Source organism: Dromiciops gliroides, chromosome 3, assembly GCF_019393635.1.
Source record: "Dromiciops gliroides isolate mDroGli1 chromosome 3, mDroGli1.pri, whole genome shotgun sequence".
In the NCBI taxonomy this organism is placed as follows: Eukaryota; Metazoa; Chordata; class Mammalia; order Microbiotheria; family Microbiotheriidae; genus Dromiciops; species Dromiciops gliroides.
The window spans coordinates 475,228,403-475,254,879 of NC_057863.1; the positions used below are offsets into that span (position 1 = coordinate 475,228,403).

At 37.9% G+C, this 26,477-nt stretch overlaps 1 protein-coding gene across 1 annotated transcript in view; it reads left to right on the plus strand.

Moving 5' to 3' along the window:
- Positions 1 to 4,628: 4,628 nt before the first annotated feature.
- N4BP2L2 (NEDD4 binding protein 2 like 2) overlaps positions 4,629 to 26,477 on the plus strand; it is a 75,840-nt gene continuing 53,991 nt past the window's right edge. The window contains exons 1-5 of the mRNA XM_043999153.1: positions 4,629 to 4,787; positions 7,395 to 8,734; positions 19,561 to 19,685; positions 23,266 to 23,354; positions 23,746 to 23,822. Coding sequence (XP_043855088.1) covers positions 7,719 to 8,734; positions 19,561 to 19,685; positions 23,266 to 23,354; positions 23,746 to 23,822 — 1,307 coding nt within the window. The 5' untranslated portion in view covers positions 4,629 to 4,787; positions 7,395 to 7,718. The remainder of the gene's footprint in view (positions 4,788 to 7,394; positions 8,735 to 19,560; positions 19,686 to 23,265; positions 23,355 to 23,745; positions 23,823 to 26,477) is intronic.

Genomic DNA, 26,477 nt, shown 5'->3' on the forward strand with positions numbered 1-26,477 from the left:
GTGATCGACTAAACATACAGAATGAAACATACAAATTTGTACTGGTCAATATGGGAATTTATTTGCTTGACTATGCTTATATGTTACAAGATTTGTTTTCATTTTTCTTTGAGGGAGGAGAGCAAATAAGGGAAGTGCTTGACAATTGAAAAAAAAATGAAACCATTTAAAAAGACCCTACTCCAACCTGACCTAAAGATATCAACAACCTAAAATGGGAATTGGATGGAAAAAAGGACATGGACACAGATTATGATAATTGTGAAAGTTATATGATTTAAGTTAACTCATATGATTTAATTATTTTAAGGAAGTAACCAAAAGAATCTGAAAACACCTTAGTCAGCATGCATCCAAGATTAAAATTATTTTATAAATTTTACAGAGAAGGATGTTGGAAGATTATAATAGGGATTTCTTATTTATTTATTTATTTATTTATTTATTTTTTGAGGGGCAATGGGGGTTAAGTGACTTGCCCAGGCTCACACAGGTAGTAAGTGTCAAGTGTCCGAGGCCGAATTTGAACTCAGGTACTCCCTGAATCCAGGGCTGGTGCTTTATCCACTGTGCTATCTAGCCGCCCCCGGGATTTCTTTATAAAACCACAGGTAGTACAGGGGGATAAAATTTTAAAGCACACTTTGTGAGAGGTTCAAATGAGCAGAAGGGTAGTACACATAGTTACAAATTTAAAATTCCTCGAATGCCAGGACATAACATGTAGGATTTTATGAAATGTCTGTGGACTGCTTAGTAAATTATCTTTGTGAATCAAAAAGAACTCTATCACACTAAAAGGAAGCTGAGTACTATGTAATTTTAATCAGAAATCCTGGCACTTGGGGCAGCTAGATAGCACAATGGTTAAAGCACCAGCCATGGATTCAGGAGTACCTGAATTCGGATCTGGCCTCAGACACTTGACACTTACTAGCTGTGTGACCCTGGGCAAGTCACTTAACCCCCATTGCCTGAAAAAAAAAAAAAGAAATCCTGGCACTTGAAAAGTTTCTTTTTCTTTCATTCCTTGGAAATGGACTCATGGAGGCAGACCACAGTATACCTTTTCCCACACAGTCCTGTTTCTCTTGCATTTCCTTAACTATGTTTCTTAGTTACAATGGAACACACACTCAATCATGGGTGGGGATGGATATCAGAGGGACTGTGGGAAAACAAGGTATATTAGTGTACTTGTTGGTAGATTTGTTAATCAAACCAACATTACCTTTGCTACTGTGAAAGGCTATGACAGCCACATACACACACGAATTTTGATTCTGAGTTTAACAAACAAAAATGAGCATTTTCATATACAAAGTAGAAAAAATTTTAAAGGACTTTACATGAAATTGTGAATTTTTTACATACAGCTTGCTTTTTCCTTTTAAGTATACAACAAATTCATCATGAAACTTTCAAAGCTGTCCTGTTTATTTGTATTGACCATGACAATTTACTACTCTATAGTTCCATTCAGCATCCTTGTAATTCTGAATTATATGCTGCCTACACAGACCTTCTCTGATCACTAAGTTCCTTTATACCCTTGCAATACAATATTAGCCCGTCTCTCAGGTGTCCTTCTCTACCTTTCACTGTGTCCTTTGGATACTGCTGTTCTTTTTTTTTTTTTTTTGGTGAGGCAATTGGGGTTAAGTGACTTGCCCAGGGTTGCACAGCTAGTAAGTGTCAAGTGTCTGAGGCTGGATTTGAACTCAGGACCTCCTGAATCCAGGGCCTATGCTCTATCCACTGCACCACCTAGCTGCCCTTGTTCTATTATTTTTAATATTTTTTATTTTGTTAGATATTTCCCAATCACATATAAAAAAGTTTTAACAATTTTGAGTTATAAATTCCTTCTCCCTCCTACCCCATCCCACTCCTTGAGAAGGGAAGCAAATTCATATCAATTATTCATGTGAAGTTTTACGAAACGTATTTCCACATTAGCCATGTTGCAAAAGAAAACACAGACAAAAAAGAACAAAACCAGAGGAATAAACTAAAAAAAAAAAAGTAAGCTTCACTCTGCATTCGGAGATTATCAGTTTTCTCTGGAGGTAGATAGCATTTTTCATCATGAGTTCTTTTGTATTATCTTGGCTCATTGTCTTGATCAGAGTAGCTAAGTCTTTCACTGTTGATCATCCTTAACAATATTACTGCTACTATGTACAATGTTGTCCTAGTTCTGTTTATTTTTTATCAGTTCACAAATCTTGCTATGTTTTACTGCTTGTCATCTTATAACACAATAGCATTCCATCATGAGAGGGACATATGGATATGACCCTCCACTGAGATGGAAAGTGCCCCCCCCTTCGGCCTAGTGATCTGATCTCAAAGTCTTAAAGTCCTTTACAGCCCCCTATTTCTCTCCCTCTATTTTTTTTTTCTAGAGAGAGGCAATAATGGGAAGCTACTATCCCCCCCTTTCTAAATATAGGCATATCAACTTAAAAACTGTTTCAAAGAGTCTGCACTGAGACATTACGTAGACATGATAAAGTTGTTGCAGAAACTGAAAATGTTGCAAAATAAGTAATCGCTAAACATTCCAGGAGAATGATTTATGGCTGAACCCAATTACCGCATTTTGCTCAAATGAGATGTCTGTAAAAAGTATAAAAACTGCTTGATTTCTAATCCTGGTGTGTCACACCTCCTGGTTGTCCCAGTGAGTGTGGTCACCTTTCTTTCGAAAGAAATAAATCAATGCTTTGGCCTCCTTTCTCCTCGAGTCTCTATTACAGGGATCAGTGGGTGTACTCCCATCCCACTCAATCACAATCATATACTACAACTTGCCACTTCCCAATTGATGGGCACCCCCCTTCTATTATTAACAAACTGCCTTCCTGTTAGACTTGTCCTATTCTGTGCCTCCAAATAACTTTATATGTGTGTATTTGTATGTATGCATGTATGTATGCATGTGTGTGTATATATAAAATCTACTTATATATGTTATATATTATTTCCTCCCCCAAAAGAATGTAAGCTAGGTGATGTAGTGCAATGATGCTAAATTCAAATAGAAACGACTTAACTGTAAGGCCTAAAATTCTAGCTGTGATGTCTAAAATCTAATGAGTGGTCACCTTAAATTAGAAGTTGTTGCAAGAGTTTAGCCTTTTATTTATTTTTTTTCAGGGCAATGAGCATTAAGTGACTTGCCCAGGGTCACACAGCTAGTAAGTGTCAAGGGTCTGAGGCCAAATTTGAACTCAGGTCCTCCTGAATCCAGGGCCGGTGCTTTATCCACTGTGCCACCTAGCTGCCCCTCCAAGCTAATTGGCTGGTAGCACTGATTAACAGGACCCACAGGCAGCAGACACAGCTTCCAGAGGCCAATCCGACCTTTGAAACCCCAGAAAGGTCACCTCATTCTTTCTCCTCATGACAGAGCCTCCCTGCAATAACTTTCTCAGCAGATTGGTAGCTCTCTGATTCTCAGGACCTAACATAAGGATCCCTGTAGGCTGCATACTGATACAGAAAACCATATACTAACATTATCTGTGTTCTACTGAATAGAGCATTGGGCTTGGAGTCAGGAAGACTCATCTTAGTGAAATCAAATCTGGCTTTAAACACTTATACAAATTGTGGGTGATCCTAGGCAAGGCAAGTGACCCTGTTTGCTCCCAGTTCCTCATCTGTAAAATAAGCAGGAGAAGGAAATGCCAGACCATTCCAATATCACTGCCCCCCTCCAAAAAGAAACCGACCCAAAATAGGGTCATGAAGAGTCAAATGTGACTGAACAACAATATTCTATTTCATTTGTGTTAAATATTTACCAATTATATTATAATCTTGGTGGGCTGGACTCTGGTGACAATGGCCTCATGTTTCACATTTCTTGAGTCAATATATTAGACCTGTTATCCTGGAGACCTGAGTTCAAATTCAGATCCGGTCACTTGCTAGCTAGCTGGGCAAAGCCGGTGCTTATTGGCTTAACTGCCCTGTGTTTCAGTTTCCTCATCTGTAAAATGGGTAAAATAACAACACAGAGTTGTGAGAATAACATGAAATTACATACGCAAAGCTCTTTGCAAGCCTTAAAGCATGAGAGCTCCTTGAGGCCTTGGGACTATTTCATTTTGTATCTCCAGCCCCAAGCACGGAGTCTGGCATAAAGGAGGTGCTTATTAAATGGTTGGTGAAATGAAATGACAGTAGTGCAAAAAAAAAAAAAGGCATTAATAAAATAAATGCTCATTTAAAAAAATCACCACCACCAATAAAGTTCCAAAGATCTTGTTATTTGAAACTTCCAGATTGATGTAGGGTTTGGGAGGCAGTCATCGCTACGAGAATGCATGGAAATAATCAATTCCTGCGTCCTTTTGGGAGCACTCCACGTGCTCTTTCCCTTTAACAACAAACACACCTCGCGTTTAAAGCAAAAAGGGATTCCTTTACAGCATTTACTAGTCCAGTTGGAGGAAGTTCTTCCTGTCCCTTAAAAAAAAAAAAAAAAGGAAAGGAAAAGGGGGGGGGGGGAAATGATAACAAACACCGTTTCGCAAAGGATTCTGGAAGATGTAGTCCCAGCACGACGAGTTTCGAAAGGGAGGTTGGGTGCGCCAGACTTCAATTCCTATACGCCTAGGAACCGGGGCCGCTGCCCGGATGTGGAAGGAACAGTCGCCATCTTGCGAAAGAGCCGAGAGGTGCTGCCGGCCGTGGACGGAGCCCCAGGGCCTCACGCGGGGCCGCTAGCTCGGAGAGCCGAGACCGCCCGGGCTTGCTTTTCGCCTTTCTCACAGGTCGGTTTCTAACTACGAGAGGGTTCTGTTGGGAGAGAAAAAGTCATTGCAAAATCTCTGGGGCATGGTTGCCAGGCGCCCTGTGGTCAGCCAGATGAGGCTTGTGTTTAGGACTTTTTTCGCCCTGTGCCTCACGCCATGGGCCTCCTAGGTTTATTCTGTCCGGGACGTCCAAGGACTTTGGGGAAGGCACCATTAGAGGCTTGGGAGTCACTGACTTGTGGAGGCCTCCGGGACTCCTAGAGAGGACCCGGAAATGCCCTCTGGGGGCGGAGAAGCCAGTGACGTATTCTCGCTTCCTGTCTGTGAGTCCGGCCTTCCCTGGGCCCTGTCCTCCCCTCTCCCTCTCTTCTTGCTAGTATTTACTCCGTACTTCAATGTAAAGAGGTAGCGAGGGGTCAGGCTGGCAAAAATTCAGCGAAGGAAGTTTGCCTCAGGAGTTCCCAGGAAGGTGGCGTTCTAGACAGCCCGGTTTGCCTGAATTCGTCCCTTTTCCTCCTCTGATCTTTGGGGAACTCAAGGCATTGTGTGCCGGGGCTCTGTATTCGTTTATGTGGCTCCTCTATTGTGTGTCTGTGAGTCTTTCAGGTATGTTTGAGGGGAGCCAGTCGGGTCTTTGAAGGACTTCTTTTATCCCATCCGGAATTGGTTTCATTCAACACATACTTGTTTAGCAAGGCATCGGACACCGCATAGGATAAAGAAATCGATTAGAACTTTCGTTTCCCTCCAGGAGTTTACAAGGTGGTTAATAAAGTTGAATCAAGTAGGTGAATATCTACACTACAAGGCAAAATAATAGGAGACTTGAGAGAGATTATGAAGGGGGAGAGGTTTAAAGTGATCTTGGAGTAGAGAGAATTCACATATGATTGGAAAAATTGGACAAAACTTCTTGAAGAGTTCATTCTGATCTGGGTCTTCTAGTATGACAAGCAGTGATGTAGAATAAAGGCCAGGTACTTCCAGAAAGTTTATCTTCCCCTATACTTTATCTGAAAGAAACCAGATTCAAAGACTATTATAAAATGAAGATACCTTAACTTACTAAAGGCAATAGGACTCACCTAGTGATCTGATGAGGTCTCATTGCTCCAAGATCTGTATTTTATGATTCTTACATATGATTTGGGGGCATGGTGGGCCCCCACTTTTGAAATGTGGGCCAGATTGGACCCTCAAAGGAGATTGGCTGGAAGGAATACTTAATTGAAGTGAGGTGAGAAGCAGTATATTTGGCTTAGGATTCTCAGAGCACCTAGGCATATAGATGGAAAGTACATGCTGTAGGATGATCAGTTGAAGAAACTGAGTCTATTTTGGCTGGAAAAGAGAAGACTTCGTGGAGAACCAATATTTGAAAGACAGTCACACTCAAGAGGTGTTAGACTTGTTCTTTGTACCACCAAAAGGTAAACTAGGAGAGAAGTTGCAAAGAAGCAAAGTTTGAAGTAACAATTAGAGTTATTTGAAAGTGCAGAAGGCTGCTTCAACAGATAGTAAATTTTCTTTTCACTGAAGGTATTCAGGCAAAGGCTGCCTGACCTGCTTGTTGAGTATGTTGTTGAAGCAATTATTTAGTTATGATTTAGACTGGAAGAGCCTCTGAGGCCTATGGAGATGCCTTGAGATTCTTTGAAAGTCAGGTAGTTAAAGGGACAGTGTGAATCAGAAAGGAAGAAGATCCTAGAATTATTTTTTTTGTAACCATCAAATATAAATGTGACTATAAATAAATCAAGTTATATGTCCTTGCCATTTTCTTTCTTTTCTTCTTTTTTCTTTCTTTTCTTTTTTTTCTTTTTTTGGCTATTTTCTTAACTAAAAATATTGAATCATTTAAGTAAACTAAGCAAAATATCCATAGATCCTTTTAGGATTTTGAATATGGGAAGTGCCATGTTTTCCCTAATTAATATTACACTATATTTGCGTTATTTCCTGTGCTACAAAAAAAGACAACAAACCAGCCTTTATATTTTGTATTAAAATAATATATTGATTTGTGAACTGGCCTTTTTAGTACTTACTGGATAAGTTCTTTAAATATTTGGATTTCAGTTCCTCTAATGCTGGAGTCAGTGGTTGGTTGATTAGAACTTAGGAATATATCATTTTACCTATAAGATCATACAGGTTTTTAAGGAAGAGAGGTGAGTTATGATTGTTACCTCACACATCTTTGGCAATAAAGACAAATCAGTGATATAATTCCAGTTCCTTGTAGACAAATGTCTACATCATAAAGACCTTCATTGTTGGTATACATTTCAAATTTTGCTTATACTCTCCTTTCAAAAAAAAAAAGTGAACAATGCTTAGTGTTTGAAATGGACTCTACATTTTAGGGGTGAGAGAAACTGAAAAAGAGGGGATCTTACATAAATAATTTTCTGCTTAAAGGTTATTCATCTGTTTTTAATGAATTCTATTAAAAAAACTTAAGTGAAAGTAATGTTTAAAATATAGGCATTTACTAAATATCTTTAACCTTTTAGATTTTTGTTTCTTATTAAAACTTTAGAGTTTAGATTCTTCTTTAAAAAAACAACAAACAATTCTACACTCAATAACATAGCTGTTAATTGTATGAATTTTTTCCCCCAGATGCCTTATTGTGAAAATTAAGCTAAGTCTTTGGGACATGGTAAAAAACGAAACTAGCAAGTGAAACATGCAATAAAAAACTGAAATCAACAGAAGAGGCTTATACTATATTCCATGATGGTGGTGACCATTTTCACTGATCCTAAAAGAAAACAGAGAACAACTTATCCATCTTTGATGACAAGGAAAATGGAAAAACTCAGGAGAGCAAGACTGAAACTACAGTTTTATTGAAACCTTTGGGGGATGTAATCTCTTAGGCCAGATATTATTGAATCCTTTCATTCAGAAGGCCTTCAGCATGCAAATCCTACAGTAGTATCCATGAACATCAGTGAAGTATCTAGAAATAACTATACTTATGTTTCTGGAAGTATTAAAGAACTTAGAATGGAAAGAAATCACAAGGTAGCTAACCCAGTTAGTGGAGAAGAAGTGGAATATAGCACAAGCAAAGCATTCATAGGACCTATTTACAAAAGTCCTGAGGAAAATAAACGAGAGAAAAGAAAACATCACACACAAAAAGGTGGACTGGAAAATAAACAGAACCCATCTCCTAATAAATTGGATATAGACAATGAGTTATCTCAGTTTTACAAAGAAATTCAGGAGCTTGAGAGCGAAAAAGAAGATTTGGAAGGCCATTGTGAGGAATTTAAACCCCCTCAGGAACAATTTAGTTTATGTTATCAAGGCTATTACAATGACAATTTAAAATCTGATGAAGAAAAGAAAGATATTTGGTTTAGTACTATACAGTCACCCCCTGGTGATGAGCAGTATTTTAGCAATGATCCAGTTGGTTGGAACACTGAATATCCAGTTAATGGACAAATGGAACCTATGTTTTTAAACAACCCAATTCCTTCCTTTAGGCCCGAATGGCAACCAGTGGAATCCTCTTTAGTTCCTCATGGCCTTTTTCCTTCTGGGTTCAATTATCATTTAAATGTTCAAAGATTTAATCCCTCTCCATCTCTGCCACCACATGTTTTCCATGCTCAAGATGTTAAATCCTGTGAAATGTACAATGGATATAATGTAAACAGTGGCAACCCAAATTGGAATTGTCCAACATTTGATCAGACTAATAGATATTCTGATTGTGATGGGAGGAACAATAGCACACAGGCCTCTAGAAATGACTACAGTGAACAAGATGGACGAGAAAGTAATGGTTTCTATGAAACAAGAGAAGAATCTTGGGAAGACCCTTCTCTATTCCAGATGGAGAAAACAGACAGGCTTATAAACCAGCAGTTCCAAGAGGAAAAACTAAAGAGGCTTCTTATCCTTTTAAGGGGTCTGCCTGGTTCAGGGAAAACGACACTGTCTCGGTAGGTAAATAGTGAGTGGTATTAAGACTATTTGGTAATCTTTTTTTTTTTTTAATTTTTGTGGGGCAATGGAGGTTAAGTGACTTGCCCAAGGTCACACAGCTAGTAAGTGTCAAGTGTCTGAGACCAGATTTGAACTCAGGTCCTCCTGAATCCTGGGCCAGTGCATTATCCACTGTGCCACTTAGCTGCCCCCATTTGGTAATCTTAATGGTTTTAATTATAAAAATACTACTGTAATCAATAGTACTCACACATTCCAAGTATACTAACACTTGTCCTGATTGGGGAGGTGAGTTATAGACTGTCTTAAGGAAATATAAATTTATTACTTTTGAGTACACAGAAACACTACTGGTATGGGAAAAGGAGTTAGGCTTTATTTGAGGAGAATCTAAGTGCTTTAAAATAAATATGCTAAATAAAGCAAAATTTTACTTTTTAGATAAGATACTTAAGAACACTTGGCTGGGAGTCAGAAAAACTAGATTTTAGTCATAACTTTGCCAGTTATTAGCTTTGTAATCTTGGGCAACTCACTGAACCTCTTAATTTGTAAAGTGACTATCTGCCAGTGTTCTCATCAGTCAGTAAACATTTATTAAGTCCCTGCTGTTTGCCAGCTACTGTGCTAAGTGCTGGGAATACAAAGAAAGGCAAAAGACAATCCAAAGTCTTTGGGAGAGACAATGTGCAAATAATTATGTATGAACAAGATATATATGGGATAAATTGGAGTTAATCACAGAGGGAAGGTTTATTCTCTCTGTTGGGGAAATCAGGAATTAAGAGGGATCAGGAAAGGATGGACTGGAATGATTCATGGCAGAGACCAACCAGAAGGCTATTGTAGTCTAGGTTTAAGGAAATGAGAACCTGCACTATGATGGTGGCAGTGCTGGAGGAGAGAAGGGGGCAGGGGAGGGGGGTGTATATGAAAGATGTTAGGAAGGTATAATGAATAGACCTTAGCAACAGATTGGATAGAGTGAAAAAAGAGGGAGGGGTTGTGGATGACACTGATGTTGCCAGCTCAAGGAACTGGGAGAATGTTAGTGTTCTGGACAGTAATAAGGAAATTAGGAAGAAGAGAGGATTTAGGGGGGAAGATAATAAATTCAGGGGACTGGGGGGGGGGTTGTGAGGCATTTGGGGTTAAGTGACTTGCCCAGGGTCACATAGCTAGTAAGTGTTAAGTGTCTGAGGCTGGATTTGAACTCAGGTCCTCCTGAATCCAGGGCCGGTGCTCTATCCACTGCGCCATCTAACTGCTCCTAATAAATTCAGTTTTGAAAATGTTGAGTTTAAGACAACATGTCATCCAGTTGGAGATGTTCGACAGGTAGATGGAGATTGAAGATCAGCAGAGAGGTATTAAGGATGGATAAGTAGATCTGAGAATCATCAGCATAGGGATGATAATTGAATCCGTGGGAACTAATGAGATCACCAAATGAAATAGTATAGAGGAAGAAAAGGGCCCAGATCATTGTGAGACACCCACCTTTACTTGGCATGGCCTGCATAATAAGATCCAACAAAGGAGACTGAGTAGGAGTGATCAGCTAGGTAGGAAGAGAACCAGGAGAGTGTTCTAAAAACCTACAGAGATAAAGCACCGGGCCTGGATTCAGGAGGACTTGAGTTCAAATCCAGCTTCACATATGTGACACTTAGTAGCTGCGTGACTGTGGGCAAGTCTGTTAACCTTCATTGCCCCACAAAAACAAAAACCTACAGAGAATAGAGTTATCAGTGGTATGGAAGGCTGAAGAGAGGTTAGGAAGGGTAAAGAGTGAGAAAAGTTCCTTAGATTTGGCAATGAAGGGATCATGAAAAACTTTGGAATGAGCAGTTTTGGTTGAATGATGCATGTGGAAACCACCAGATGTAGAGTTGAAAAGAGAGTGAAAGGAACTGGAGGCACCTATTTTAGGTGGCTTTCTCAAGGAGTTTATCCTAAGAGAGGAGAGGTGTGGAATGATAGTTATCGGAGATGGAGGGATCAAATGAGAGTTTTTTGAGAATGAAGAGGAAGTAAGCATGAATGTAGGCAGAAGAAAGCAGCTGGTAGGCAGGGAGAGATTGAAGTTAAATAAGTGTGGATGATGGAGCATGCTGCTGGAGGAGACAGGGTGGAGTGAGCTCACTTGTGCATTTAGAGAGGTTTGCCACGGCAAGAAGGGCCACTTCAATATTTGACATAGGGCTGAAGGCTAAGATAGTGGCAGAAGACAGCTGGGAGTTGTAAGTTGAACAGTAGGAGAGAAAAGGAAGTTAGTGAATTGCAAATCACATTACATATAATCTCACTTGATCCTCACTTATAGCTCCATGAAGTAAGGTGCTATCATTCCCATTTTACAGATGAGAAAACTGAAGTACAGAAAATTTTAAGGAATTTGTCTAAGGTCACACAGCTAGTAAGTGTCTGAGGCAAAATTTGAACTCAGGTCTTCCCCAAGTCCCTTATTAACACTGAACAACCTAGCTACCTCAAGTGTTTTAAAAATAGGTAATGTTTTTATAGTGCTTTAAGGTTTGCAAAGCTCTTTATAAATATTGCATCATTTGAGCCTCACAATAAGTCCTGTAAGAGCACAGTGACCTGCCCAGGGTCACAAAGCTAGTAAGTATCTAAAGTCAGATTTGAACTTAAGTCTTCCTGGCTCCAGGTCCAGCATGCTACCAATTGAGCCTTTGAAAACTACAGAACTTGTTACAAATGCTAAGTGATGGTGGTTGTCTTATTTATACCATTCATTGGCTTAGTAACCCCTTCCCTTTCTTCCTAATGCTTAACATATCTGAATTACATAAATTCTGAATTAATTGAGCTTTATTTAGTAGAATTGCTGTGTTGTGATATGGTGATAATCATCTTAAATAGGCATTGACTGTTCTCTCTCCATTTTAATATACTAACACATAAGAATACGTTGATATACATTTAATAGCATGAATATAAAGACCACAGAGATTCAAAATAGCATGAATAAAAATAATAGCAATGCCCTTTTTTTCCGGTTGATATTTGACTTGTAAAAATAATCATTCAGGATACTTTAAGATATGTGCTGGACAAGAGAGAAGACCAGTTTGATTTATTTTATTGGGAGCATTTACTTTTATTACAAATGAGAATAAGGTGAAAAAACTGTGGAACTTCTTGGTAATTTTGATATTTTGGGGGTGAATTTGTATAATACTAATTAAATGTTCAGTAGTATCAGTTGTGTCTGGCTGACTCTTTGTGACCTCATTTGGAATTTTCTTGGCAAAGATACTGGAGTGGTTTGCCATGTCTTTATCTGATTTTATAGACGAGGAAACTGAGGCAAACAGGGTTAAGTGATTTGCTCAGGGTCACACAGCTATTAAGTGTCTGAGGTCAGATTTGAACTCAGGTCTTCCTGACTTCAGGTCTAGTGTTCCATCCACTGTACTGCCTACCTCTGCCCCATATCCTAAGTAATATGTTATAAATGTTGATCGCTGAAATTCAATTTTAGCACACATTAATTATTGAAGGTTTTGTGGAGGTACTGATTTCAGCAGTATTTGTAGGAAGAACATATTTATCCAGCAACTACAGATTATGTTCCAGAACTCTAGGGTCCTTAAAAAAAATTTTTTAAGAGTTGGGAGAAGAGGGGGTGGCTAGGTGGCACAGTAGATAAAGCACTGGTCCTGGATTCAGGAGTACCTGAGTTCAAATCCAGCCTCAGACACTTGACACTTACTAGCTGTGTGACCCTGGGCAAATCACAACCCCCATTGCCCTGCAAAGAAAAAAAAAGTTGGGAGAAGGAAATTTGGATGAAGCAGATTATTGACTAAATTTACCTGAGTAGAGTGAATAATTATAGTTGGGAAAGATAAGTGATTAGGTAAACTGAGATAACTTAATGGCATATATTAAAACTGATCCCAAGTAGAAAGAAAAAACTCAGTACTCTTCATTTCTTTGTGTATGTATATACCACTCCCACCTCCCATCCCCACACCAGCATTGCTACTTGAAATTCTCCTTATCTAGGCAAGGTCTTATACATATGGTATTCATAAATAAAGACAGCCAGATTAAGTCTTTGGCTTATCAAACAGAACAATATTAGCCACTCGCTCTAAATCCTGGCGAAACACTTTACTAAAAACCATTCGGAACCCCCAAAGGTGGAGAAGGAGGTATTGATCCTAATTGGATTAGTCAAAGGAGATCCTAACATGCTAATTCTTGGTTCTCTGGAATATCAGTTCTTCACTGAACTATGACCTAGTTTTTCCCTTTACAGATTCATTTGGCCTTTACTAAAGAATTTCAGAAAAGGACACTTTATCTTTGGCATTTGAGTTGTTTTAGTCCTGTCAATTCTTTGTGATCCCTTTTGGGGTTTTCTTGACAAAGATACTGGAATGGTTTGTCATTTCCTTCTCTGTAGGTGAGGAACTGAGGCAATCAGGGTTATGTGACTTGCCCAGGATCACCTAGCTATTAAGTATCTGAATCGGGATTTGAACTCATGAAGATGAATCTTCCTGCTTCCAAATCCAGTGTTCTAGCTGCCTTGGCATTTGATTAAGTTTTGACAAGGCTTATTTCTTTCAGATGAGTCCAAGGGCTAAAATAACTAGGACACAGAGAGAATAAGATTTCTTAATATTTTAAAGAGGAAGGTGGGGAGCCAGCTGGAAGAATTTTAAAAAGAAAAAGGCCATTATAGGGATATGATTCAAATTTATGAGATTGAGCCATTTCCCAATTAATAAATGGTTAAAGGTTATGAAGTCAATTTTCAGAATAAGAAATTCAAACTTATTGACAGCCATATACTCTAAAGCACTAATAATTAGAGAAATAAATGCACATTAAAATAACTCTTAGATGTCACCCATCAGATTGGCTAAATTGACCAAAAAAAGGAAAATAAAAGGTGCTGGAGGGGCTGTGGGAAAACCAGTACAATAATACACTGGGGTTTTGTTTGTTTTAATAATATACTGTTGATGGAGCTGTGAACTGGTCCACTCATTCTGGAAAGCAATTTGGAAATATGTCTAAAAAGCTATTAACTTTGACCTAGTGATACCGCTACTAGAACCTATACTCCAAAGAGGGGTGGAAAAGGATAAGAACTCATATGTACAAAAAATAATTACAGAAGCTCTTGGTGGTGGCAGAGAATTGTAAACTGAATGGATACCCATCATTTGGAGAATGGCTGAATAAGTTATGGTATATATGAATGTGATGAAATACTATTATGCTTTAAGAAATGCTGAAGGGTATGGTTTCAGAAAAATGTGGGAAGACTTGTATGAACTGATGAAAAGCAAAGTGAGAAGAACCAGGAGAACAATAGTAATACTGTAAACATAATCAATTTTGAAAGACTTAGGAATTCTAATCACCACTATGATCAGCCATATTTCACAAGGACCAGTGATGAAATACGCTATCCACCTCCAGATAGAGAGCTAAGGGACTCAAGAATTCATATTTAAACACATTTTAATTTATTTTTCCTCTTTTTTTTGATGTGGCTAATGCAGGAATTTCTATTGCATGACTAGACATATTTGTTATGGGGCAGCTAGGTGATGCAGTGGACAGCTACTAGGCCTAGAATAGGAAGACTCATCTTAATTAGTTCAAATCTGGTGCCAAGGGGCAGCTAGGTGGCGCAGCACCAGCCCTGGAGTCAGGAATACCTGAGTTCAAATCCAGCCTCAGACACTTAACACTTACTAGCTGTGTGACCCTGGGCAAGTCACTTAACCCCAATTGCCTCACTTTAAAAAAAAATCTGGTGCCAGACACTGTAACCCTTTTTGCCTCAGTTTTCTCATCTGTAAAATGAGATAGAGAAGGAAATGGCAAGCTACTACAGCATCTTTGCCAAGAAAATGCCAAATGGGGTCATGAAGAATCCAACATGACTGAACAACAAAACATATTTGTCATGAGTTTTATTTTTTATGCCTTCAAAATGGATGGGAGAGAGGAGGAGGGAGGGAGGATCGAAGTTCAGAACTGAACATAAAATAAAATTGAATGAAGTGAATGAATGAATTGAATGAAAAGAGGAATCAGGACATTAGCAAATTTGTAGAAATGTGCAGATTTTATTCTTAAATTTTACAGTATAGATTAGATAAACTATAATGGTTAGTATGAATTAATGTTTATTATATTACAGTTTGTATAAATGTAAAATTCTAATAAGTTAATATGGTGGTTTGGGGTCTGATGAGCATTTTTGAAAGAAAATCCACTATAGGAAATTTAATTTTAAAGAAAGGAAACAGAGATTGAGGGAATTCCTTAAATTATTTAGTAGAAATTAGAAAGTAGCAATGTTTAATAGTTACAAGGGCAAGAGTAAAGTTTGATTTAACAAACACTATTCTACTAGGCACTCTGCTAGAACAAAGGGGGAACCAAATATTTAAAAAAAAAAATCAGCCTTCAAAGAGTTTATCATCTAGGGGAGATAAAACAAACATGCATTCGAATGACTATAATATAAAGCAAAAATGTGGAATGTGCAAAGGAGAGGTCTAGACCTACTGCCAATGGGAATATGAGGAAGGATAGAAAAATCACTTTCAGCTTAGAAAATAAAGGGAAGAGTCAACTTTGCAGAAGCATTAGCACCAGAATTTGGGCTTGATGGAAAAAAGGAAGACTCTTACATGTTTAGTGGAGGTGTTTCAACAGTATCATGAGGAAAACCAAAGAGATGAAAGAGCATAGGATGACAACTACCTTTCCATCTTACTTTTCTGCCTTTTTTTTAAATAATAAACATTTTTATTTAGTTTTGAGTTCTATGCCCAAAGGGCTATAAAGCTGTGCATACTGTTTGACTCAGCAATACCACTATTAGGTCTTTTTCCCAAAGAGATCATAAAAAAGGGAAAAGGACCCACTTGTACAAAAATATTTATGGCTGCTCTTTTTGTGGTGGCAAGGAATTGGAAATTGAGGGGATGCCCATCAATTGGGGAATGGCTGAACAAGTTGTGGTGTATGAATGTGATGGAATACTGTTGTGCTGTGAGAAATGATGAGTAGGTGGATTTTAGAGAAACCTGGAAGGACTTACATGAACTGATGGTGAGTGAGATGAACAGAACCAGGAGAACATTGTACACAGTATCAATAACTTTGTGTGTTGATCAACTGTGATAGATTTGACTTTTCTCGGCAATACAATGGTCCAAGATACTTCCAAAGGATTCATGATGGAAAATGCTCCTCAAATCCAGAAAAAAAGAACTGTGGCATCTAGATGCAGATTGAACCATACAATTTCTGTTTTTTTTCTTTTTCGAAGTTTTCCCCTTTTGCTCTGATTCTTCTTTCACAACATGACTAATGCAGAAATATGTTTAAGGTGATCGTACATATATAACTTATATCAGATTGCTTGCTATCTTGGGGAAGGGGGAGGGAGGGGAGAGAGAGGGAGAAAAATTTGAAACTAGAAATCTTATAAGAACAAATGTGTGTGGGTAGCTAGTTGGCGCAGTAGGTAAAGCACCAGCCCTGGATTCAGGAGGACTTGTTCAAACCCAGCCTCAGACACGTGACACTTACTAGTTGTGTGACCCTGGGCAAGTCACTTAACCCTAATTACCCTGCAAAAAACAAAAACAAATGTGGAAAACTATCTCTACATGTAACTAGAAAATAATAAAATACTTTTATGATTAAAAAAAAAAGTTTTGAATTCCAAATTCTATGTCTCTTTCCTTCCCACCCATCCCCCCTCACTGAGGCTTAGGCAATCAAATAGATATAGGTTATGAGAGTTCTGCCTATTTTCAAGGCCCTGCCAAAGTCTCTTGTTCTCCAAGAGACTTATTTTGTCTGAGCCCTGCTTTGTCTTACCTTCCTTCAAACTTCTGCCTATTTACTGTTTATACTACCCATTTGGCACTAGTATAAAACTTTGTGTTTTTTTTTCTTTATGTATATTTTGTCTCTTCAAACTAGAAAATAAGTTATATGAGGATAAGACCTAAATCTTATACCTACTGGTATAGTTCCTGCACTTAACACAGTACCTTAGAATCATTAAATGTTTAGTAAATGTTTGTTAATGACGAGGTAGGCTATGAAGAAGATTTTTAATCTGGTTATATAGGGCATGGTTAGTATCTGAAGTAAGATTTGGTCTCTAAGGCCTTGCTTAGAAGATGAGTAGATATCATTCCATGGGAAATAGGAAGTAGAACTGATGACTTTGGGGATGCTTTTTTGGTGTTGTTTCCCCTTTCTTAAAGAGGAAAAAGGTAGAAGGAGGAAGCAGGCAGGATATCATACTGGGGTTGAAGACATTACAAAGGTCAGGGAATATATTAATTACAGTCCAAGTTGTCACTAGACTCATTCCTATGTATTTCTTTTACTAGGTTTATTCAGATGTTACTAAATTTGTTACTCATTTTGGTATTTGGCTTTGTACCCAGGACTTCTTAGCATCTGAATAAAAGAACTTTGAAAAGTTTTTGTTTTCTTAAGGTATTGCTTCAAAGATTTTTCATAAGTGCCTTCAATTTTTAATTGAAATTCTTATTTGTTTCATTTATTTTTGCTTAAAGTATTTAATTTGATGCTCAATATCTTTAGAATGTTTTATTCAAGTAAAAAAGTTTTTATTCAGTATATTTTTTCTCAAGTTCAAAAATACTCCAAATTTTAAATTCAAGACATTTTTAAATGGTAGCTAAGCATGTTTACTCTGCCCTCTGCTGGAAAAAATAACCTTGCTAAGCCCCTCCAAATTAATTAAATTTTGACTTTTAATTTCTATAAAAAGATAGTGTCTATAGGGAGCATATAATAGAGTTGGTAAAATAAAATAGCTTTTTTCTAGCTTTTATTGTTTGTCAGCAGCATTTATTAAGCAGCTCCTATGTGAGAATAGCAATAAATGCAATAGGGGCAAGTTAAATGACATAAAAGCAACAGACCTTTCTTCAAATAAATTACAGGATAGTTTGTTGTAAACATAAGAAAATAATAAATAAAGTTTATAAGCATTATGAAATGAAGTATGCAGTAACATAATGAAATGTGGTCTAGGTTTTTCAGACACCTAATATTTGATTTTAAAAGCTTCTGCTATTTATTACATTTTCTTTTTGAAGTTTTCAAAAGTCATATGAAAGAAAATTGAAGATTTTTCAGATGCACAGTGTGGGCAGATGAGCATCTTTAGCTTTTTGAAAAAGATTTCGGACCAATGGCAAGTTCTTGAACTTTGGGGAGGGAAAAACCCAAGGCAGGGTCTGTTTCATATTGTACTGTCTACGTTTTGAGAGTTATTTAAACTAGGTAGTTGCGTTAGCAAATGTAGCAAGCTTATATTTTATTGTTGGTAGTTGCATATGTTGGTGGTAATAAGGTACTTTGCTAGCCTGCTGTTTTTTAGGGAACTTACTGTATCCTGTCACTTTTCAGTGACCCTAAAGCATCCTAGGAAAGTACATTTTCTTTTCCTCTACTTTTCTTCCTCATTGTAGTTCCAGATTGATGCTGGGGTGATGGTGGTTAGAGAAGAGAAGGAATGCAGTTCTTGTTCAGTCTTTATCAGTATTCCTTCACCTCCTTTCTCTGCCATTGGTTATATAGAATGCTGGTATGTTCTCTATTTGGAACTTTGGAATTCTGGCCATATTGTTAAATAAAGGTTCTTTGTACCACTGAGCTCAGTTTATTTAATCCCCCCATTTCACTCCCAGATGAATTCCATTTTAAAATTCTGTACCATTTTAGGGCTTCAGATATTTTATGCCACAACCTCTAAAATTTAAATTATCCTCCATGATATTTTTTTATGTGTCAGTCAGAGTTGTTTTGGGCTAAATATAGGATTCTTCAGAATAAATACCTCCACAGTGCTCATTGAAGGTGCATTAATTATGTAGCTAGTAAAGACATTAAAGATAAAGTCAAGTTGTCAAACTGTTAGTGTTGTGGAAAGTTAGCAGCTTAATAGGCTTGAAAATCTGGTTTTCCCTGACATGTTCCATTTGTTTTGTTAAAGCCAGCAGCACATTAAGAGCAGCATAAAGGTTCTTTGAAGTAGACTTTGTGACAACAACAAAAGGTGGGTGCTGACAATAAAGGAAGAAAGAAAAAAAAATAGGAGAATCGTGATTTGTGAACATTCATTTTAGAGAAGGACAACCCTAACTCAATTCATGAACTTCTGAGGTTGTCACTGAATTATAGAATAGTTGATAATTTTTAGTTACCTAGAAAGATTACATTATAGTTATTTACTAAGGCAAAGATATATGTAATGCAGTGTAGAGATATTTCTATTAAAATATAGAATTTTTTTGTTTTTGTGTGGGGCAATGAGGGTTAAGTGACTTGCCCAGGGTCACACAGCTAGTGTCAAGTGTCTGAGACTGGATTTGAACTCAGGTCTTCCTGAATCCAGGGCTGGTGCTTTATCCACTGCACCACCTAGCTGTCCCCTAAAATATATATTAATAAATAAATATTCATTTCTCTGTATCGTCTCCTTTCCAAAAAAAGAGATAGAAAGAAAAGAGTTCTTCTAATTTGTGAAGAGCTTAAAAAGTGTCAGAAATATTGTGTACTTTTAAAACCATCTTGGATTTTGACATTGGTCAGATAATGTTATCTTCAAAAGGCTAATATGCCCAGAACTGGATTACCTCATTTAATTATGACTTTGATTATTAAGTACAGCTAACATACTTTTGAGAGTTTTTAAAATTTTATTTATAGCTTTAGATTTTTCTGTATATAATTTTTATAATTTTTTTGCTTCTATTGACAGCGTTTTGCTTGGTCAGAATCGTGGTGGCATCGTCTTCAGCACTGATGATTATTTTCGGCATCGAAATGGGTACACATATAATGTTAGACAACTTGGTGATGCCCATGACTGGAACCAGAGCAGAGGTGTGATAACATTAGATGACGTCTCTCAGGTTTTTGTATAAATAAATAAACTAGGCCTCTGTGTACCTGTTTAAATCTGCATAGAGATCCCAGCATATCAGATTTCAGAGTTGGAGGGAATCTCAGCAAGTCATTTAGTCTAACCCATTTCTGAACAAGAATTCTTAATGTAGCATCCCCTAGAAATGATCATCTAGCTTTTGCTTGAAATCATGTAGTGAAGGCGGGGGAGGGGGGACCTACTGCCTCCAAAGGATTCCTTTCTTCTTTTAGATACCTTTATTTGTTAGAAAGTTTTTCTTTATTATCCAGTTAAAAGTCAACCTTTCTGTAAATTCTATCCATGGTTCTACTTCTGCTTTCTGGGCTCAAGCAGAACAAGCCTGAACCTTTCTTGTGATAGTACTTCAAATGCTAGAAGACAAACCCCCACCCCACCCCCACTCCCATCTCCATCTTTCAAGTCTTATTCTCCAGACTTAACAGCCTTATTTACACATTTGATCCCGGGTTCTCTGTGCATACTGGTATCTCACCTTTTATCAGGTCTGTTTCTTGAAAGAATAGAGTTGTCCAGTAGATGAGAGTGCTATATTTGAAGTCAGGAAGTTCAGGTCCCATCTAGGCATTTCCTAGTTCTGTGACCCTAATGAAGACACTAAAACTCTTTCAGCTTTCACTTCCTTATCTGTAAAATGGGTATAATGATACCTATGAACCTTTAGTCTGGGCTGCTATGAGGTCCAAATGAGATGACAGGCAAAGTGAGTCTGGCATCTTCCTACCTTCCTTCTTGTGTTTTCTTCTGGCTGTTTTGGGGTTTTGTTTTTGTTTTTTGTTTTTTTGTTTTTTAGTGAGGCAATTGGGGTTAAGTGACTTGCCCAGGGTCACACAGCTAGTAAGTGTTAAGTGTCTGAGGCCGAATTTGAACTCAGGTCCTCATGAATCCAGGGCTGGTGCTCTATCCACTGTGCCACCTAGCCGCCCTGGGCTGCTTTGGTTTTTGTCCAAAGCACCTCTGCTTCCCCCACTGCCCAGTGCCAAAAGCCCAGTACTATTAGTACCAGATTTAGATCTGTCCTTCATACTTCTGGTTTTTTTTTTTGTTGTTTTTTGTGGTGCAATGAGGGTTAAGTGACTTGCTCAGGGTCACACAGCTAGTAAGTGTCAAGTGTCTGAGGTTGGATTTGAACTCAGGTCCTCCTGAATCCAGAGCTGATGCTCTATCCACTGCACCACCTAGCTGCCCCCCTCCCTGCTTCTTCTGACTTGTACTCTAAAACTTCCCTTTCTAATCCCCTTCCCTTTAGAATTCCTGTTAGAAAAGGCAGTGTGATCATCTGATTAATGCACAATAAATTGATAAGATCCAAAGATTTAAAGATCCTCTAAGTCCAATCCTCTCCTTTTTGAGGCCCAAAGAAGTTAAATGACTTTCCCAAGATCACTCTGATAGTAAGGAAGAGGAATGAATGATTCTTGAGTCTTGCCCTCCGAAGTGTACTTCCATTTCAGAGGGCTTCGTTCAAATCAGGCTAACAAGCATTTATTAAGCACCTACTATGTGCCAGGCACTATGCTAAACATTTGGGATACAAAGAAAAGGAAAAGATCTTGCCCTCAAGGAACAGTTAATAGTTTAAAGGGGGAGACAACATGCACATAACTGTATAAACTATACAGAATAAACAGGACATAATCCATAGAGGGAAGGCACTAGAAATAAGAGGGATTGGGAGAGACTTCCTGTAGAAAGTGGGATTTTTAACTAGGCCTTGAAGGAAGTCAGGAGGTAGAGTTGAAGGAGAGCATTACATACATGGGCAACCACCAATGAAAATACCTGAAGTCGGGAGTGGAGTTTTTTTAATTTGAGGAACTGCAAGGAAGCCAGTATTCCTGGATAAGGGATGGGGAGGTAATGGGAGGGTTGGGGGATGGCTAGCTTATAAAGAGCTTTAAACACCAAACAGGATTTTCACTTTGATCTTGTATATGATGGGAAGCAACTGTTGATAGAGTAGGGCGCTGATATGGTCTTAACTGTGCTTTAGAAAAATCACTTTGGTGGCTGAGTTGAGGGTAGGCTAAAATAGGGGGAGACTTTGACAGGCAGACCAACCAGCTGGTTATTGGAATAGTTAAATGTGAGGAAATGAGGGGCACCAAAGTGGTGGCAATATCAGAGGGGGGAAGGGGGGGTGATGTTTGGGATGTCACAAAAGTGAAATTGACAGGCCTTGTCCAACAGATTGGATATAGAAAGATAGTGAGATGTTAAGGGTCACACCTAGCTTGGGAGACTGGGAAGTTGGTGGTGCCTTCAGCAGTAATAGGACAGTTTGAAAGGGGACAATGTTTGGAAGGAAAAATTATTAATTCAATTTTGAATGTTGAGTTTAAGATGTTTACAGATCATCCAATTTGAGATGTTCAAAAGGCAGTCGGAAATAGACTACTGAGGTCAACATAGAGGTTAGGGCTTGATAAATCAAATCATATATTTAGAGATCATAATTAAATCCATGGGAGGTTAATGAGATCACCAAATGAAATAGTATAGGAGAAGAGAACAGGAGAAGTGAGATGGTCAGACTTGTCACTTTATCCACTGAGTGGATGTTGGACTGGAGTGAGGAGAGATGAGCCAGGGAGACCAAGTCCTGGCATGAGGTGATGGGGACTTGCACTAGGGTAGTAGCAGTATCAAGAGAGAAGGGGGGGGGGGCAGCTAGGTGGTTCAGTGGATAAAGCACTGGCCCTGGATTCAGGAGGACCTGAGTTCAAATTCGGCCTCAGACACTTGACACTTACTAGCTGTGTGACCTTGGGCAAGTCACTTAACCCCAATTGCCTCACTAAAAAAAAAAAGAGAGAGAAGGGGGCTTATATGAAAGAAATTGTGAAGATAAAATCAACAAGAATTGGCCACAGATTGGAGGCGGGAACCTAGATGACTAGAAGGAAATCTCTGATGGTTAGAATTTCAGGAATGGGGCACCTATTTTTGACCTCAGGTGGCCTTTTGAATATTGCCTCTTGAATTGATGACCCCTACCAGCCCTCTCCAAACACACTAAAAAGAACAATAGTAGCTTAGCCTATCAATTTCTGTGATGTGTTATTTTTCTGTTGTAAACCCTGGGCTCTAGGTCTTGTTGGTAGGTGTTGCAGTTATTTATGTTGTTCTGACCTCCTTAAATTGTTTCAAGGTTTTAAGTTAGTACGGAAGTAGTGAGATTCACAAGTTCTAAGTACAAGTGCTTTCTGCCACATCTTCCTAAGAGGAGGGCACATGCATGTATTTTGTTACGTGACTCAAGTAGCTACATGATATTTACATAGGGTTTTTTTTTTTTTTTGGTTTTGGTTTTGGGTTGCTGTTGTTGTTATTTTTGGCTAAAACAGCTGTGGCAAGCAAGTTGGTCAGAGTAAATTCACTGTCCTGCCTGATTTAGAACCAAAAAAAAAATATTTTTTTCTAGAAACTTTTAATAGAATGATCAGTTGTTGCCATTTCATTCTGTTGTTTATGTTTACTTTGTGTTTCTTATTGAAATTTGCCTTTTTTTTTTTCCAGCAAAGAAAGCTATTGATCAGGGAAGATCTCCAGTTATAATAGATAATACTAATACCCAAGCTTGGGAAATGAAACCTTATGTGGAAATGGTAAATATGAGTAATAAAAATTTTTGATCTGGTCATTGTTTTCTCTCTGTACTCTTATTCACAAATGCTAAAAGTTTGAAAGCTTTGATCTTTATGTTCCTTCCTATTTCAGAAAAGATTACTTTAAAATTGCATACGATGACCCTCATGTAGATGAAAGTATGCTTGGCCAAAGTTTATACGGTCAGAATTAATTTAGCAGTTGAAATAAAGTAAATGTTGTTAAACTAAAACGAAGAAGAAATTCTAATGTCAAGTATAAAAATGTGAAATTTGTGGGTGTTTCTTGGGCAAATTTAATGTGCCACCTAACATGTATGCTTTGGAATAGCTTTTTCTTACTTTAGGAAATCTTCTAACTGTTGGCTTTCTTTAACCTGATATTTTGTAGGCTATAGGCAAAGGATACCAAGTGGAGTTCCACGAACCTGAAACATGGTGGAAATTTGATCCTGAGGAATTAGAAAAGTAAGAACACATTGATTTTTCAAATGAATATTTTTTTTACACAGCTAAGTTGCTTGACTACAATACTTTATATTGATCTATACAATTTAGAAAGCACTGTTGCATACATTATCTCTTAATTCTAACAACTAATTTCTGAGGTTAGCAGAACAGGAAATATATTTCACAAAGGTTTGATGATTTACCCAGAGTCAAACCTAATAAGTGGGATTAGAGTTAGGATTTTCAAATTTAGTCTAATGCTTTTCTACTATATCTTTCTTGCTGCCTCTTTTAAATTGCTTTATGCAGAATATTAATGATACAATTCTGTTAAGTAACAACTCTATCAAGTTTTTCCTTTTAATTTAAATTGAACATTGACTTCATTGTTTCATTTTTATTTTATTTATAGCTTTTGTTTTTATGCCACTTTCTTTTTAATATATCCCTTCCCCATCTCTACCCAGCAAGACATCTCATAACAAAGAAAAAAAGAGGGAAAAAAGTTCAGCAAAGTAAACCAACAACCTCTGCTGCCTCCCATTGCAGTTTGACTGTATAGCCAAGGAACATTTCTTTTTTTTTTTTTTTTTTTAGTGAGGCAGTTGGGGTTAAGTGACTTGCCCAGGGTCACACAGCTAGTAAGTGTCAAGTGTCTGAAGCCAGATTTGAACTCAGCTGCTCCTGAATCCAGGGCCAGTGCTTTATCTGCTGTGCCACCTAGCTGCCCCTAAAGCATAGTTTTTAAAGGATCCTGTCATTGATTGCATTAACTATTTTTATTTACTTTAATTTATTGCTTATCTCATGTGAATTCTAAGATGTTGGAGGTAATCGATACCTTTATTGCCCTCTCTCAGAACAGTAACCCCACTAGGCCAGCTCTGCATTTTGCTTCTATTCTCTTGTCACCTCTATTCCGGTATACTTCTTGGCTTCCCTTTATACTTCTTTCTTTTAGAACTGTTTCTTTCAAGTTCACGCGTTTTCTGAAAAGCAGTCTTTCTTCCTTTTTCTGTTTGATCTTCTCATTGCTTCTTGTACAAAGCAGCAGCAATGATGAAAGGAATTCTCTTCATTTTTTTCCCTAACATACCATTGTGACAGGGAAAAATGAAAAAAAGTTAAGAGAGTTTGGATGTTAGAGCTGAGCATAGAATATATTTCCAGGTACTTTTTGACATGCCATATGATTCATCATCTCAAAAATTGAAGGGAGAGTGAAGGAAATGATATAAATTCCTACCAATGTTTGAAGAATAATTTTATTTTGATTCTTTAGTAAATCCAGCCTGGCTTTCGGTCCCACAAGACTTTCTCATCCTCTGTAATTCTTTTCCGTGTTTTCTTATAAATCTTTCCTATAAGCTCTAATACACCAGAAGCTATGCTGTGGTTCTGGAAGATACCACTGCATCACTTGGGTGGCCCATAATTTATACTTCATTTTTTATAATGTGACTGGTTTTATCTTCTTTTTTGTCTCTGATATTTTTTATTCCACAAGTCTGTCTTTATATAGTTTACTTACCCTTTATGTGTATCTTTCTATTGCTTTTTGGCTTACTTATGATTTGGATTCTTCTCAAATCTTGATGTTACTTGATACACAGTCATAGAGCACCATTAGAAAAATAATGGTATTTAGGAAGTGGCCTTTGATAGCAACATATATTGTATATATTATAGTTTGGGATCATTAAAGGAGTTTGCAGGATCACATGGATTGCAAGTCTTACAACCCAAAAACCTCAGAAAAAGGAGTTAAAGTGCCAAACATCATGGAACTTATGAATCAGCCATCCTTTATTGTGCATCTACTATATGCTCATTGATGGAAATACAAAGAACAAAGATGCAACAGTGCTTTTTCTCAGAGTTCATGTTTTATTGAAGGGGAAGAGGTGGGAGATTTATGTAGAGAAGTATATACAAAGTGAATAAGTACAAAATAAGTACAAATTAACTAACTATGAAGTTAGGTAGTGTGGTAACAACTGGAAAGATCAGGAAAGGCTTCATGTGAAGGTGGCGCTTAAGCTTCATCTAACCAGGCAGAGCCAAGAAGAGGGCATTTGTATGCATGTGGGAGAGCCAGGGCAGAGGTGTTAGACAGTTTGAGGGGGAAGGAGAATAATGCAAACTTAGGTCAGAAAACTAGATTGGGGCCCAGTTGTGAAGAGCTTTAGAAGCTAAACATAGAATTTATATTTTATCCTAGAGGTGATAAGGAGCCAGCAGAGTTATTTGAGTGGAAGAATGAAATGGTCAGGTGTGTGTTTAGGGAAAATTATTTTGTCAGCTTTGTGGAAGTTAGACTGAAGAGGAGAGAAATTTAAGGCAGGAAGACCAATTGGGAAACTGATGCAGTAGTCCAGGTAGTATCTCTATGAGGAAAGAAGATATCATCCTGGTAGAAATGGCAAGATTTGGCAACTGATTGGGTTTACAGAGTGAAGAGCCTGCAGAGAGAGGAGAATAATGATGAGGTCACAAACCTGGGAAACTGGAAAAGAAGGTGTTGCCTTCAAAAGAAATATGGAAGTTTTATAGAGGGGTAGTAGAAGGAGAAAGATAATGAAGGCAGAGTGGCACAGTAGAAAGGGTGCTAGTCTTGGAGTTCCTTATTGCCTGTGTGACTTTGAAAAAGTGACTTAACCTCTCCTGACTGAA